Raw genomic sequence first — 17,777 nt, 5'->3', positions numbered from 1 at the left:
ATGACTGAATTGCTAATAGGTTTATTCTCCCCACTCCACCTCAACCTTCCCTGGTCACACCCTTCTAATGAAAACGCTTTGCCGCCTGTGTCCGTTCCCTATCCCCAGCCTGGATGATTTGAGAGGAATCTCTATTTTCTGGCTGTGGTGTGTCAGCTGTTTTTAAACTGTCTGCATTGTTGTGTGCATGTAACTGTGCTCAATGTCAGATTTGAGTTTTCACTGAATCTCCCGTTTGGAAATTGGTTAGGCTACAATTAGACTGTGGAAATGTTAGCTAAGTTGAGGTGAGTGCTGCTCATGATTATATTAATCTAGTTGGCTCATTTATTAGCACTGATCAGAACATTTTGCTATCATGTTATGTAGCTTAACACGTGGATTATTTTGCTCTTCACTTGCAGTCACTTAGTAGCCTACTCCCGATCAAAAGCCTGTGACTTGTCTGATAATCAATCAAAGTGACTTTGTTTCACTGAATCTCCATCTGTATATATTTTGTTAATTGGTCTCTGGCTGGGCAAATAAGAGGTGGTATAGCTCATCTATTAGTTTGCTCATCTGTCACTGATCAGAAACATTTAGCATGCAATAATATAGCATAAATCAAGTGTAGGACTATTTTGCTCAATTGTGTTTAGGCAACTCCAAAAGCCTGCGGAGGTTGTGAAATATGAACATGAGACTCAATTGCATTTGAAAATATAGATTACTTTTATTTTCTATTGGTATCATGAAGATACTCTCAATTTAAGACCCTAAGCCTGCTCCCTAACAAAGTGGAGTGATGGTAGGACATTTTGTTGTTGTTTACTTTCTTAAATTATCCTACAGAGGCTCATCCAGGTCAGATGTTTTGTTTCTTTACATGATTGGAAAGAGCAAATTCTAAGGTTTCTAAAGCAAATACAGGCACCTAAAGCCTCTAAAAAAGGAGAGGGCATTTTTGTTATGACAGTGTTTCCACATGTTCCTGTGACACAAGTTGTGTGGAGAAAAAAAAATATTTTATTATTTTATATTCATTATACTCTTACTATAAAATATATGTGTGTTGACTGATCAGGGCAGGGGAACGTAATTGTGTCTTGTCTATTTAATGAAAAAAAACCATAACATAATTTAACTCAAAATATGCTATATAAAATATGCTGTACACATATTTTTTTTTTAATGCATTTTATTAGTCTTATGTTTCTTAGGAACTGCCTTTGTGATGGTGTACATTCAATGGAGGGTAAATCCATTTTAATTCAATAACTTTTTTGCAGCACCCCTTTTGATTTGAACGAAATCTTCCATACTTGCACTATATATACTCAAAAGTATGTGGACACACCTTCAAATTATTGGATTCGGCTATTTCAGCCACACCCGTTGCTGACAGGTGTATAAAATCGTGCACACAGCCATGCAATCTCCATAGACAAACATTGGCAGTAGAATGGCCTAACTGAAGATCTCAGTGACTGTCAACGTGGCACCGTCATAGGATGCCACCTTTCCAACAAGTCAGTTCGTCAAATTTCTGCCCTGCTAGAGCTGCCCCGGTGAACTGTAAGTGCTGTTATTGTGAAGTGGAAACGTCTAGAAGCAACAGCGGCTCAGCCGCGAAGTGGTAGGCCACACTAGCTCACAGAACTCATTACGGAGTTCCAAACTGCCTCTGGAAGCAACGTCAGCACAATAACTGTTCTTCGGGAGCTTCACGACATGGGTTTCCATGGCCGCACACATGCCTAAGATCCCCATGCGCGATGCCAAGCTTCGGCTGGAGTGGTGTAAAGCTCGCCGCCATTGGACTCTGGAGCAGTGGAAACGCATTCTCTGAAGTGATGAATCACGCTTTACCATCTGGCAGTCCGACTAACACATCTGGGTTTGGCGGATGCCAGGAGAAAGCTACCTGCCCGGATGCATAGTGCCAACTGTAAAGTTTGGTGGAGGAGGAATAATGGTCTAGGGCTGTTTTTCATGGTTCGGTTAAGGCACCTTAGTTCCAGTGAAGGGAAATCTTAACGCTACAGCATAGAATGACATCCTAGTCGATTCTGTGTTTCCAACTTTGTGGCAACAGTTTGGGGAAGGCCTTTTCCTGTTTCAGCATGAAAATGCCCCGTGCATCAAGTGAGGTCCATACAGAAATGTTTTGTCGATCGGTGTGGAAGAACTTGACTGGCCTGCACAGAGCCCTGAACACCTTTGGGATGAATTGGAACTCCGACTGTGAGCCAGGCCTAATCGCCCAACATCAGTGCCCAACCTCACTAATGCTTTTGTGGTTGAATGGAAGCAAGTCCCCCCAGCAATGTTCCAACATCTAGTGGAAAGCCTTCCCAGAAGAGTGGAGGCTGTTATAGTAGCAAAGGGGGGACCAACTCCATATTAATGCCCATGATTTTGGGATGAGATGTTCTATGACCAGGTGTCCACATACGTTTGGTAATGTAGTGTATTTGCTAGGGATGTGCATCTTTCTCTTTCAAGCTGATTCATTACGTATCTAGATACTTGGGCTCTGATATGATACAAGAATTATACGTTTTTTATTTTTCGGTTTGATTAGAGATTCGATGCACTAATTTATTTTGCATAAACACATTTTCCATTCTAAATTAAAATCTGCTGCTCATGGAGCGCATGAGCTGGGCCTCTGAGCTGAGTGTGTGTGTGTGTATATATAACAATTATGTACAGTGTATTCGGAAAATATTCAGACCCCTTCACTTTTTCCACATTTCTTTACGTTACAGCCTTATTCTAAAATGGATTAAAAAAAAGAAGTCGTTATCAATCTGTACACAATACCCCATAATGACAAAGCAGAAACAAGTTTTTATGAATTTCTGCAAATGTATAAAAAAAATACCTTATTCACATAAGTATTCAGACCCTTTACTATGAGACTCAAAATTGAGGTCAGGGGCATCCTGTTTCAGTTGATCAGCCTTGAGATGTTTCTACAACTTGATTGTAGTCCACCTGTGGTAAATTCAATTGATTGGACATGATTTGGAAAGGCACACACCTGTCTGTATAAGTTCTCACAGTTGACAGTGCATGTCAGAGCAAAAACCAAGCCATGAGGTCGATGGAATTGTCCGTAGAGCTCTGAGACAGGATTCTGTTGAGGCACAGATCTGGGGAAGGGTACCAAAAAATATCTGCAGCATTGAAGGTCCCCAAGAACACAGTGGCCTCCGTCATTCTTAAATGGAAGAAGTTTGGAACCACCAAGACTCTTCCTAGAGCTGGCCGCCCGGCCAAACTGAGCAATCGGGGGTGAAGGGCCTTGGTCAGGTAGGTGACCAAGAACCCGATGGTAACTCTGACAGAACTCCAGATGTTTTTCAGCGGCACAGTGTAATTTACTTATGTAAATGTACTTTGTTTTAAATGATATTTTAGGCATTTTCAAAAAAAAATCAAAACCTGTTTTTGCTTTGTTATTATGGGGTATTGCGTGTAGATAGATTTTAATTGTTTTAATCTATTTTAGAAGAAGGCTGTAACGTAACAAAGTGGAAAAAGTCAAGGTGTCTGAATACTTTCTGAATGCACTGTATGTGTTGCCACCCTAGGGTCACGCACTACTCATAAAGCAAATGTAGAACTTTTATTACTCAAAACATAAAATACCGTCATATACGTTATACTATATATATATATTTTTTATACTTTGATATGATATTTTGGCCATATCTCCCAGCCCTAATTGAAATGACACCTACCCTGTATTCAAGAGCATGTTGTGTCTCAACCGATGGCGGCCACAACACAAAAACCTCAAAGGTCTATGCTACAACATATGCGGATATGACAAAAAATCTGAGGTGAAGCATTTTTTGATAATTGACGTTAAAGGTTTGAAAATGAAATAATTTATTATAAAAAATCACGAAATAACAAAATAGTTTGAAAACACTAAGCTTTTAAACGATATCAAACTAAACCAGTTCTCTTTTCCAGTGATGAAGACATGGATGTCTTATGGTGGGGTATGGGCATTTCCATTGAAAATAACCTGTGTGCACCAACATGTGAAGTTCATTGAAGCATGTCAAATGAAAGCTTATAGTCTGTTTTGGGGAAATGAAGGCATAGATAAATGTTTCTACAATTTTCCATCTTAAAAATGTGGCATAAGTAAAGGCTGATTTCTGGAGAAACAGATGGAAAAGGGGTCTTAGAAAACATCTACCAGAAAAAGTTTTGCAGCATCAGAAATGTATCAAAACACATTGTTAACTGAAATACCCCTGCCAACCAATATCAACACTTCTATTTAGTTTTGGAGGTATTGTTTACCTTCAGTAAGTTTAAGAAATATTGTGATGTGCCTTCTAATTCCGTTACCAAAAACCCACATATCTTTAAGATGTTTTCTAATTTCTAATGAAGAGGGAGGATAATGAAAGTTCACAGCTCTTACTGCCACCTACCCATGAGCCCCCTCTTTCCATTGACTGTAACCAGCATCCTCGCCCACTGAGCACTGACAGACACCGGACGTCCATGTAATGGTAGACCTACCAATTAGTTATAGTGATTTGACTTATACCAATTTTGTTTGAATTATTAAGTGTTTTAATACTCGTAATTCCGTTACCAAATTGGTCATGGAATTACCAAAAAATCAGTAATGAAATTACTGCAACTGAATTTGCTACAATGAGAAGTCAGTCACAAGCCACAGCCCGGTCACCTGCTACTGTGATCTCTTCCACTGGCATACTGTTATGTTCAGCTCATAACAGTTTTCTTTGTCTTTCTGTCATCGTGGTCAAACCAAAAGTCTGGACAACCTCTTTCTCTCTCACTCTCCAGTTAATGTCACCTCTTACAGCTCTTACTGACACCTACCCATGAGCCCCCTCTCTTTCCATTGACTTTAACCAGCATCCTCGCCCACTGAGCACTGACCGACACCGGACCTCCATGGACATCAAAAAGTAGTTGAAGTTTGGTCAGTCCACCCTGGCCTTGATGTTAACATTCACAGACGGACCGGACTGGACCAAATCTGAACCTATCATAGACGTACACTACCAGTCAAGTTTGGACACACCTACTCATTCAAGGGTTTTTCTTTATTTTACTATTTTTTACATTGTAGAATAATAGTGAAGACATCAACACAATGAAATAACACATGGAATCATGTAGTAACCAAAAAAGTGTTTATATTTGAGATTCTTCAAATAGCCACCCTTTGCCTTGATGACAGCTTTGCACACTCTTGGCATTCTCTCAACAAGCTTCATGAGGTAGTCACCTGGAATGCATTTAAATTAACAGGTGTGCCTTAAGTTAATTTGTGGAATTCCTTTCCTTTTTAATGCATTTGAGCCAATCAGTTGTGTTGTGACAAGGTAGGGGGGCTATACAGAAGATAGCCTTATTTGGTAAAAGACCAAGTCCGTATTATGGCAAGAACAGCTCAAATAAACAAAGGGAAACGACAGTCCATGATTACTTTAAGACATGAAGGTCAGTCAATACAGAACATTTCAAGAACTTTGAAAGTTTCTTCAAGTGCAGTCGCAAAACCATCATGCGCCATGATGAAAATGGCTCTCATGAGGACCGCCACAGGAATAGAAGACCCAGAGTTACCTCTGCTGCAGAGGATAAGTTCATTAGAGTTACAAGCCTCAGAAATTGCAGGCCAAATAAATGCTTCAACATCAACTGATCAGAGGGGACTGTGTGAATCAGGCCTTCATGGTCAAATTGCTGCAAAGAAACCACTACTAAAGGACACCAATAAGAAGAAGAGACCTGCTTGGGCCAAGAAACACGAGCAATGGACATTAGACCGGTGGAAATTTGTCCTTTGGTCTGGAGTCTAAATTGGAGATTTTTGGTTCCAACTGCCGTGTCTTTGTGAGACGCGGTGTGGCTGAATGGATGATCTCTGCATGTGTAGTTCCCACCGTAAAGCATGGAGGTGTTGTTATGGTGTGGGGGTGCTTTGCTGGTGACACTGTCTGTGATTTTATTTAGAATTCAAGGCACACTTAACCAGCATGGATACCACAGCATTCTGTAGCGATTCGCCATCCCATCTGGTTTGGGCTTAGTGGGACTATCATTTGTTTTTCAACAGGACAATGACCCAACACACCTTCAGGCTGTGTAAGGACTATTTTACCAAGAAGGAGAGTGATGGAGTGCTGCATCAGATGACCTGGCCTCCACAATCCCCTGACCTCAACCCAATTGAGATGGTTTGGGATGAGTCGGATCGCAGAGTGAAGGAAAAGCAGCCAACAAGTGCTTAGCATATGTGGGAACTCCTTCAAGACTGTTGGAAAAGCATTCCAGGTGAAGCTGGTTGAAAGAATGCCAAGAGTGTGCAAAGCTGTCATCAAGGCAAAGGGTGGCTACTTTGAAGAATCTCAAATATGAAATATACTTTGATTTGTTTAACACTTTTTTGGTTACTACATGATTCCATATGTGTTATTTCATAGTGTTGATGTCTTCACTATTGTTCTACAATGTAGAAAATAGTAGAAGTAAAGAAAAAACCCTTGAATGAGTAGGTGTGTCTAAACCTTTGACTGTTACTGTATGTTTGGATAGCACAGTACAATACAGTGGGTAGAGTACAGTACAATACAGCAGAGTATAGTACATGATAATGATAATATAATTTGGGGGGTGGGGTGTGTGTTTGTGTCCTGTTACAGTGTGAGACATCTGCAGGGAGTGGGGTCACGGCCAGGGTCGCCATTGTATCTCACCCTTGGAGCAATTAGGCTCAAGTGCCTTGCTCAAAGGCACAGCAACCGTTTTTTTTCTAACCAGCAACCTTTTGGTTACTGGCCCAACGCTCGAAGCTAATTGCTGCCCCTATAGAGTAGAGTACAGTATTTTGTGCTGTGCTGAACTATATTTACTGTACTGTTATGTACTGTACTCTACCCTACTCTTCTGTGCTGTATTGTACTGCACTGTATTCTACTGTGCTCTACTGTGCTGCACTGTGATGTCCAAACTTGTGAAACATGAGGAGAATGACATTAATACCCAAAATTATGCATTTCTGTGTAGTACAGATCAGGGACCCATAATGTAATTCCATTACTGGGTGTGAATCCACTTCACTTACGTAGTTCAATAACCAAAATAGATGTATTTAAACTCAAGATGCCATATCATAGCTGACACACCATTCTTTCTGCAGACATCTTTGAATCTTAATTCGGAGCATATATTTAAGAGTTTTTGGAAAACGTGGTCATATAATAACCTGAGGGAGATTTTACAGTAATTCCGTTACCAAAGTTTGCATCTGCACATTTCTTCCACTAAATTAGTTTTTTAAAATGTTTCAGTGGAAATTGTTTAAAGTAGTCCTTGTGCATAGAGTTGTATGGTGTTCTAAACTTTGAAATCAATGGTTTTTGTTTTCAAACCTTTTAAAGTGAAAAAACTGAGTCAAAGCGTAATTCCGTTGCCTTGGAATTGCCTGTATGCAGAATGGGTCTACTTTGAGCACCTTTATCTCCTGAATGTTTTGGCATTCAGGTCCAAAAAGTAACTTTCTGGCCACTTCTTCAATGTGCAAACATGTATGGACAGTTTTGTTTAAATCAAAAGGGATGCTGTCAAAGTTATTGATTTCAAATGGATTTACCCTGGATTTAGTAAAATAGACGCCCACCCACATCTGCACACCTCTCCCACTCATCGCCATCATGGCATGTATAAAAGGCTTATGTGGTAAAAATTGGACATTTTGAAAGGGGGTCATATAAATTGTAACACATTTTTTTACAGGCAACATACTGTAAATCCTATGTGAAAGGTGCATGAGACTCATTTGGGCAAATGAGGCCGTGGGTGGGTTTGGTCATTGAAGAGGCCTTTCCAAGGTTTGGTATAAGTCAGAAATAAGGGGTGTCACATCAACTACCCAGATATCCAACTTTGTCACACTAATTTGTTGATATTGAATTGGCTTTCCAGGCGCACCTTCTCAGAGCTCACCCTGCCCTAGTAGGATCCTGACGTGTGTGTGTGCGCCTCTAGTCTGTTTCCCCATGGACTCTCTGGGTCAGGGGAGCCCCGGTGGCCCAGCCAGGGTGAGCCGTATTGAGTTACAGATGGAGGCATTCCTCCCTGCCCAGGGTATAGCTGGACCACATCCAAAAACAAACAGCCTGCACGGGGGAAGATAGCTAGCCGTGGTGGTGGTTCAGTTTTGTGTTTTGTGCTTCATGTGTTTATTTCACAATTTAATTAAACATCCAGGGCCCTTTTCCACGAAGGTTGGGGTAGTTTTCCAAATAACACTGTGGGTAAAATGTGCAGCTTTTTGACTTTAACTACAGTAGAGAGAATAAAACCAGCTCAGACAGGACTATTCTGTACCTGACAGCCGGCTTTCCAGCTTTCTCTTCTGTTGATATTTAGGAACCTAGTTCAGCGTGACAAGTCTCCTCTTGATTGTGTGAGGTCCCGTAAATCATTCCTTGTTTTGACATCTGGGGTGGTGGTGGGTTACCATGGTAATGCAATAAAGTGGAGTGAACTCTGGGCAGAGTGGAGTGAGGCATGCTGGGTAGTTGGTGCCCCTCTATTCTGTAATGTGTCCTACAGTAGGTGTGGACAGGACTGGACAGGGGGTGGTCTGTATCTGTAGTGAGGCAGTGGAGAAGCTTACAGTGAAACACCTGCCACAAAGTCAACATTTATTTAACTGTTGTTTTAGTGTGCCTCCCTGTGTGTTTGTATCTTGCACTAAATGTTGTGCCAGATGTTTGGGGGGTGTGTGTGAGCGCCACAATGTGTATACTACTCAGGAGACAAGCTTGCTTAAAAAGTTTTGTTCGTGGGTGTGCGTTTTTGTATGTCAGTGTGCATATAGCGAACCAAACCATACCAGTGCAGGTGTTAAGTTTTCTTGTGGGATTATGGAGTTTGTGTTGGTGCTGAGGTCATAGGACGTCTATTATTGCTTCAAAATATGGGTTTATGCCTAGGCTTACGTGTTTAATGATTTGTAGAAGATGTGGGGCGGCAGGTGGCTTGGTGGGTAAGAGCGTTGTGCCAGTAACCGAAAGGTCGCTGGTTCTAATCCCCGAGCCGACTAGGTGAAAAATCTGTCTATGTGCCCTTAAGCAAGGCACTTAACCCTAATTGCTCCTGTAAGTCGCTCTGGATAAGAGTGTCTGCTAAATGACTAAAATGTAAAATGTGTATTGTACAGTATGTTGCCTACAGCAAGTGTGTTGAATGGGTTCAGGTTATTTTGCAGTCAGTCAGCCTGTAGGCAGCATTTTACCAAAGTGGAAAGCATTTGATAATGGTTGTAACATGGCAGAACTGACCTATGAGAGAGTAAAATTCCTTGTAACCAATTATCTTCAATGGGCAATAGCAGGCAGGTTTGATTTCTGAAGGCATAACACAATCTTATTACTGTAATTTACAGTGAGGGGAAAAAAGTATTTGATCCCCTGCTGATTTTGTACATTTGCCCACTGACAAAGAATTTATCAGTCTATAATTTTAATGTTAGGTTTATTTGAACAGTGAGAGACAGAATAACAACAAAAAAATCCAGAAAAACGCATGTCAAAAATGTTAGAAATTGATTGGAGTTTGAATGAGGGAAATAAGTATTTGACCCCTCTGCAAAACATGACTTAGTACTTGGTGGCAAAACCCTTGTTGGCAATCACAGAGGTCAGACATTTCTTGTAGTTGGCCACCAGGTTTGCACACATCTCAGGAGGGATTTTGTCCCACTCCTCTTTGCAGATCTTCTCCAAGTCATTAAGGTTTCGAGGCTGACGTTTGGCAACTCGAACCTTCAGCTCCCTCCACATATTTTATATGGGATTAAGGTCTGGAGACTGGCTAGGCCACTCCAGGACCTTAATGTGCTTCTTCTTGAGCCACTCCTTTGTTGCCTTGGCTGTGTGTTTTGGGTCATTGTCATGCTGGAATACCCATCCACGACCCATTTTCAATGCCCTGGCTGAGGGAAGGAGGTTCTCACCCAAGATTTGACGGTACATGGCCCCGTCCATCGTCCCTTTGATGCGATGAAGTTGTCCTGTCCCCTTAGCAGAAAAACACCCTCAAAGCATAATGTTTCCACCTCCATGTTTGATGGTGGGGATGGTGTTCTTGGGGTCATAGGCAGCATTCCTCCTCCTCCAAACACGGCGAGTTGAGTTGATGCCAAATAGCTCCATTTTGGTCTCATCTGACCACAACACTAACCCAGTTCTCCTCTGAATCATTCAGATGTTCATTGGCAAACTTCATTATTGTGGGTGTAGCAATGCTTGTAAGTACCTTATTTAAGTACCTTACTGTGATTGCTTTCAATTAAAATGGTCAAAAAGAAACAAAAATAGCTTCTTATCAAAGGGCAATTTCTCAAGCAAGAATTTTGCTAGGACTTTCTGGGAGTGGTCTGACTGGGGAGGGGAAAACTGAAAATGTGCTGTTATTGGCAGAGAGGTTTGGAACTCTTTCTTATTGGTCTATTAAGTTATTTACCGCATAGTGATGTTACCATGGAAGGCCAAAACCCCATACCACCAAAACAGGCTGAAATTTCAGGTGGTCTTTTTAAACAGCTCTTACGCTAAAAGTTTCGCAGTATTATTCCAACCTCATAGTGTGGAAATATACATAAAACACAGGAAAAGCATGTTTTTGACTGCAGTGGGCCTTTAAGCTATCAGAAAAAATCCCATGTGGATTTGCATCTGTATGCAGTGATTTTGTTTTTAAATGAATGACTGCAGTAAGTCTTTCTACAGCATACTAACAATGTTTCTCTCTCTCTCTCTCTGCAGAGAATCTTCAACTCGTTTGTGTACACAGAGAAGACATCAAACGGAGAGACAGAGGTACAGCAGGTGAGTCACTGGGTGCTCTTGCTTTTATAGGCTTGTGCTATCTTCCTGTGTGTGTGTGCACGCGTGCGTGTATGTGCGCTTGTGATTGTCTGTGCGGCAGTAACACACACACACACACACACACACACACACACACACACACACACACACACACACACACACACACAGCCATCATCAGAGGAAAGGAGGGCTTATTAAAATTCTACAGCTGCCGTCACATTGGCTTTGAAGTTCTTTTTCTGTTTTTCACTCCTCGACTCCATTCTCTCCCCCATTCTCGCATGCACTACACAGTGTCAGTGCAGTAAGGCTTCACTCTGACAATTTGATGCTGGAATAAAAACATGGCTCCTCTACCTGTACTCTAATGCAGTATTAAAGACTGAAATAATGTCATTTTATCTGCCCTCTCCCATTGTTGGCAATAAAGAGGCTACATTAGAATCCTAGATCTGTTTAAATAAACTTTATTAATCCCCTGGAGCAATTCAGAAAGGCAAAGTCCACTGTGCCCAGCCCAGTGTGTTGAGAGCACCGTAATATACTGTGGGCTCCAAAAGTACAATGACTATGAGGTTAAAGTGCGGACTGTCACTTATATGTATTAAAGTAGTTAAACGTTTAGTATTTGCGCTATGTACGAAAGTGTGTGTATATATTTGTATATATATGTACAGTGCTATGAAAAAGTATTTGCCCCCTTTCTAATTTTCTCTACTTTTGTGTATTTGTGATACTGAATGTTATCAGATATTCAACCAAAACCTAATATTAGATAAAGGGAACATAAGTGAACAAATAACACAACAATTACATATTTATTTCATAAACAAAGTTATGCAACACCCAATTCCCCTGTGTGAAAAAGGAATTGCCCCCTTACACTCAATAACTGGTTGTGCCACCTTTAGCTGCAATGACTCCAACCAAATGCTTCCTGTAGTTGTTGATCAGTCTCTCACGTCGCTGTGGAGGAATTTTGGCCCACTCTTCCATGCAGAACTGCTTTAACTCAGTGAAGTTGTGGGTTTTCAAACATGAACTGCTCGTTTCAAGTCTTGCCACAACATCTCAATTGGGATTAGGTCTGGACTTTGACTAGGCCATTCCAAAACTTCCAATTTGTTGCTTTTTAGCTATTTTCATGTAGACTTGATTGTGTGTTTTGGATCATTGTCTTGCTGCATGACCCAGCTGCGCTTCAACTTCAGCTCACAGACCTACCATTAAAATTATATATGTGTATGTATGTACACTGCTCAAAAAAATAAAGGGAACACTTAAACAACACATCCTAGATCTGAATGAATGAAATAATCTTATTAAATACATTTTTCTTTACATAGTTGAATGTGCTGACAACAAAATCACACAAATTATCAATGGAAATCAAATTTATCAACCCATGGAGGTCTGGATTTGGAGTCACCCTCAAAATTAAAGTGGAAAACCACACTACAGGCTGATCCAACTTTGATGTAATGTCCTTAAAACAAGTCAAAATGAGGCTCAGTAGTGTGTGTGGCCTCCACGTGCCTGTATGACCTCCCTACAACGCCTGGGCATGCTCCTGATGAGGTGGCGGATGGTCTCCTGAGGGATCTCCTCCCAGACCTGGACTAAAGCATCCACCAACTCCTGGACAGTCTGTGGTGCAACGTGGCGTTGGTGGATGGAGCGAGACGTGATGTCCCAGATGTGCTCAATTGGATTCAGGTCTGGGGAACGGGTGGGCCAGTCCATAGCATCAATGCCTTCCTCTTGCAGGAACTGCTGACACACTCCAGCCACATGAGGTCTAGCATTGTCTTGCATTAGGAGGAACCCAGGGCCAACTGCACCAGCATATGGTCTCACATGGGGTCTGAGGATCTCATCTCGGTACCTAATGGCAGTCAGGCTACCTCTGGCGAGCACATGGAGGGCTGTGCGGCCCCCCAAAGAAATGCCACCCCACACCATGACTGACCCACCGCCAAACCGGTCATGCTGGAGGATGTTGCAGGCAGCAGAACGTTCTCCACGGCGTCTCCAGACTCTGTCACATGTGCTCAGTGTGAACCTGCTTTAATCTGTGAAGAGCACAGGGCGCCAGTGGCGAATTTGCCAATCTTGGTGTTCTCTGGCAAATGCCAAACGTCCTGCACGCTGTTGGGCTGTAAGCACAACCCCCACCTGTGGACGTCGGGCCCTCATACCACCCTCATGGAGTCTGTTTCTGACCGTTTGAGCAGACACATGCACATTTGTGGCCTGCTGGAGGTCATTTTGCAGGGCTCTGGCAGTGCTCCTCCTGCTCCTCCTTGCACAAAGGCGGAGGTAGCAGTCCTGCTGCTGGGTTGTTGCCCTCCTACGGCTTCCTCCTTCGTCTCCTGATGTACTGGCCTGTCTCCTGGTAGCGCCTCCATGCTCTGGACACTACGCTGACAGACACAGCAAACCTTCTTGCCACAGCTCGCATTGATGTGCCATCCTGGATGAGCTGCACTACCTGAGCCACTTGTGTGGGTTGTAGACTCTGTCTCATGCTACCACTAGAGTGAAAGCACCGGCAGCATTCAAAAGTGACCAAAACATCAGCCAGGAAGCATAGGAACTGAGAAGTGGTCTGTGGTCACCACCTGCAGAACCACTTCTTTATTGGGGGTGTCTTGCTAATTGCCTATAATTTCCACCTGTTGTCTATTCCATTTGCACAACAGCATGTGAAATGTATTGTCAATCAGTGTTGCTTCCTAAGTGGACAGTTTGATTACACAGAAGTGTGATTGACTTGGAGTTACATTGTGTTGTTTAAGTGTTCCCTTTATTTTTTTGAGGTGTGTGTGTGTGTATGTATGTATATATATATATATATACACATGTATATACATATGTATATGTATATATACACATATATGTATATTTGTGTGTGTGTGTGTGTGTGTGTGTTCTTATGGGTCTGGTTACCGTTGGCAGAGCAAATAAGCTGGCACTGTTAGCTTACTGCCCATTCCCATTCCTCCACTGCAGTGGTCGGTGATGTTTCCACTGCATGGTTTGGTAGACTTGCTACTACTATTTCCACTGGCTCAGTATAATATACAGTGCAGTGGTTGGTTCTGGATCAGTTTAATCAATAGGTCATTTGATACATTGTCTTACTCTCTGTTTCTGCCCCACAGCTACTGTTCTCATTCATCTAATCCATGCTCATTAGGTAGAGGGAGAGAGGTGAAGGTTTATTTCTGATCGTTTCCAAAACCTATGAAGATGTCCAGTGAAAGCAGATATGCAATTTGTTGACACTACAACACAGTAAATATTTGGATACACATTCTCCTGAATGCTAGTCAATAAAAACGTCTGTTAAATTCACTGCTCTGTTTAGCTTGTTTTCAGCAGGTCCTTTCATTGGGAATTGTTGGAGGCACTCTCCTATTGTTACAGCACCAACAGTCCAAGAATAAAGTTCTATATGGGCGCTAACTTGGCAGCCATTCTAAAACCTGGCCTAACTCTCTCTCTCTATATATGGCTCTGGTAGTATCCATCTGTAGACTGCATAGGTTACCACTCCTTGTGTGTGGACATTTAGTAACAGTATGTTTTTATTTCAAAGGTTCCAGAAACCATGCTAACGCAACCGGCCAGTAGATACCTCGGTTGATTAGAATGTTTTCTGTCTTGTCCGTTTCCTTGGAGGTAGGCTGGAGACTTTTCCATGTAGCAGTCTTCCGTTTTTTGTTATTTTCTTCAAAGAATGTTTCTTAACCTGTTTGAATTCATAAAAAATATTGACATGAAGTACGATAGCAATTGCATGCCTCTAAGCCTCCTGACAATTTAGCATTACTAAGACCAGACGGTGCCAGCCCTGGCATTGCTGGCATGGTTCTCCCTGGGTAGGAGGCAGGAGGGAAATGACACTTTGGCACCATGGCAGCCAAACAGCACCAATTAGAGTTGAATCCACAGTGGGGAGGAAGCCGAAAGAAAAAAGACTGACAGAAAGACAGGCAGAGAGACAGAGCCTGGCTTTGAGACTGGCTCCCCTTCTACCTCCCTCTCATTACTCAGCCAGGAGAGGAGCAGGGAGAGGACATCTGCCACTGAAAAATGACGTAGGCTGGCCCTCGCCACTCATCCCAAAACGTTTAAAGTGTAATGAACATGATTGTAGATGTTTATTTGGGTTAGGAGGTGTTTTTACGGTAATTGTATAGTGCAGGTTACTGCTCTCTTCCCCGAGAGCCGTGTAAGGAAGTTGTGTGTTATCAGGAAATGAATCTCAGACCAAAATGAAGAGGGGGTCTTTGAAGAGCCCACTCGGACTGAGCCAGACAGTGGAGTGGACATTTCCTATTAGAACTCCTCAGTGTTATTGTCTATTGTTTGGTCCTCTGGGGAGATGAGATGGACTCAGCAAAGCGAGAGAGACGGCAGACGATGGCAGCTAGCCTAAGGTCAAAACGGCCTGTAGATGGACGCATTGTTGTATGTACGTGTGTGGTAGCCAGTCTAATAGCCCAGTCTGTCTATCAGAGTGTGCCTGAGCCCCCAGGGACTCAGGAGACTAGAGGTGGAGGCAGTGGTCTGACGGTGACATTTATGTAAAAGGCCAGTCGGGGCTAGTGGAGGGGTTTCTGTGTTTTCTATTCAGTTCCATGGAATGACCTTGATGGGCTATTTATTCTCTAACATTCTCCCAGTCTACCCTGGTACTGACACAGGTCACAGCTCTCCTCCCTAACCCAGACCTAGCCGTAACCGTCCTGAACCAGAGCCACACAATAATACTGCATGGTCTGGGACTGGCTGGGCAGGGCCCAATATGTGTTATAGTGAAGGTGGGAGGAGTGAGCGGTGAGACCGGGGTAGGCGGGAGGGTGGTTGGGATTTGTGGGTACAGAGGTGGCAGGTGGGGAGGGAGGGTGGTTTTGGCTACAGAAAAGTAGTCCTAATTCACTAAACCTGTGCCTTGCAGGACTTTGGTTTCTAGTTCCTCTGGACTCATGAATGGGTATTTCTCAGTCTTACCCCCACTGTGCTGTGGCTAGGGCTGTGAAGGCACTTGGACAGCTCAACAGTGATTGAGACACACCTAATAGAGAGTCCACATTGGGGCTAATTGCTGTGTGAGCGTGCTGTTCCGGCCCAGTCTGTGAGGGGGTGTACAGTATGTCGGCGAGTGTCCCAAATTGCAACGTACTACCTACATAGTGCACTACTTTTGACCATAGCCCTATGGGCCCTTGTCAAAAGTAGTGCACTATATAGGGGATAGGGTGCCATTTGGGACTCGTGTATCGGGTGGCTGTGTAATTCAGGGTGACTCAGCTGGCCCTGTATAATGCCATAATAGGAGCAGCGGCTGGGCTGTCGGATTAATAGGAATAGCGACTGGCTGATTAGGTGTAGCGCGGTCAATGGGTCACAGCACATTTCCCTGTTCCTGGCCTGGGCCAGGGCTGTGTTGGCAGGTATGCCTCATTATGGGATGTGGACAGACATGGAGACTGGTTGCAGTAGTAGAGACTGGTTGCGGTAGAAGCGGTTCTTCCAAGTTCTTTTTTCTCCAGGCAGTGAGTGAATGTAGTGACTTGATGCGATTTTAGTCTTTGAGTCTTGGTAAAGCCTACTGTACAGTGGGTTGCGAAAGTATTCACCCCCCCTGGCATTTTTCCTATTTTGGGGGTTTGTATCATTTGATTTACACAACATGCCTACCACTTTGAAGATGCAAAATATTTTTGGGTGTGAAACAAACAAGAAATAAGACAAAAATAACAGAACTTGAGCGTGCATAACTACATCAATACTTTGTAGAGCAACCTTTTGCAGCAATTACAGCTGCAAGCCTTTTGGGGTATGTCTCTACAAGCTTGGCACATCTAGCCACTGGGATTTTTGCCCGTTTTTCAAGGCAAAACTGCTCCAGCTCCTTCAAGTTGGATGGGTTCCGCTGGTGTACAGCAATCTTTAAGTCATACCACAGATTCTCAATTCGATTGAGGTCTGGGCTTTGACTAGGCCATTCCAAGACATTTAAATGTTTCCCCTTAAACCACTCCAGTGTTGCTTTAGCAGTATGCTTAGGGTCCTTGTCCTGCTGGAAGGTGAACCTCCGTTCCAGTCTCAAATCTCTGGAAGACTGAAACAGGTTTCCCTCAAGAATTTCCCATGTATTTAGCGCCATCCATCATTCCTTCAATTCTGACCAGTTTCCCAGTCCCTGCCGATGGAAAAACATCCCCACGTGATGGTGTTCTCGGGGTGATTAGAGGTGTTGGGTTTGCGCCAGACATAGCATTTTCCTTGATGGCCAAAAAGGTCAATTTCATCTGACCAGAGTACCTTCTTCCATATGTTTGGGGAGTCTCCCAAATGCCTTTTGGCGAACACCAAACGTGTTTGCTTATTTTTTTCTTTAAGCAATGGCTTTTTTCTGGCCACTCTTCCGTAAAGCCCAGCTCTGTGGCGTGTGTATGGCTTAAAGTGGTCCTATGGACAGATACTCCAATCTCCGATGTGGAGCTTTGCAGCTCCTTCAGGGTTATCTTTGGTCTCTTTGTTGCCTCTCTTTTTAATGCCCTCCTTGCCTGGTCGGTGAGTTTTGGTGGGCGGCCCTCTCTTGGCAGGTTTGTTGTGGTGCCATATTCTTTCCATTTTTTAATAATGGATTTAATGGTGCTCCGTGGGATGTTGAATTGTTTTATAACCCAACCCTGATCTGTACTTCTCCATAACTTTGTCCCTGACCTTGTTGGAGAGCTCCTTGGTCTTCATGATGCCACTTGCTTGGTGGTGCCCCTTGCTTAGGAGTGTTGCAGACTCTGGGGACTTTCAGAAAAGGTGTGTAAATATACTGAGATCATGTGACAGATCATGTGACACTTAGATTGCACA

General features: G+C 43.0%; 1 protein-coding gene across 1 annotated transcript in view; it reads left to right on the top strand.

Annotated features, from left to right (window-relative positions):
- Window positions 1-17,777, top strand: part of LOC311148544 (VWFA and cache domain-containing protein 1) — a gene marked incomplete at its 5' end in the record, with an annotated part of 101,945 nt that overhangs the window by 26,059 nt on the left and 58,109 nt on the right. Inside the window, one exon of the mRNA XM_084185527.1 lies at window positions 10,827-10,889. Within this exon, the coding sequence (XP_084041653.1) occupies window positions 10,827-10,889 (63 nt within the window). The remainder of the gene's footprint in view (window positions 1-10,826; window positions 10,890-17,777) is intronic.

Source organism: Coregonus lavaretus (assembly GCF_964263955.1).
Source record: "Coregonus lavaretus genome assembly, chromosome: 21".
Lineage (NCBI taxonomy): Eukaryota > Metazoa > Chordata > Actinopteri > Salmoniformes > Salmonidae > Coregonus > Coregonus lavaretus.
This window is presented reverse-complemented; position numbering and strand designations above follow the sequence as displayed.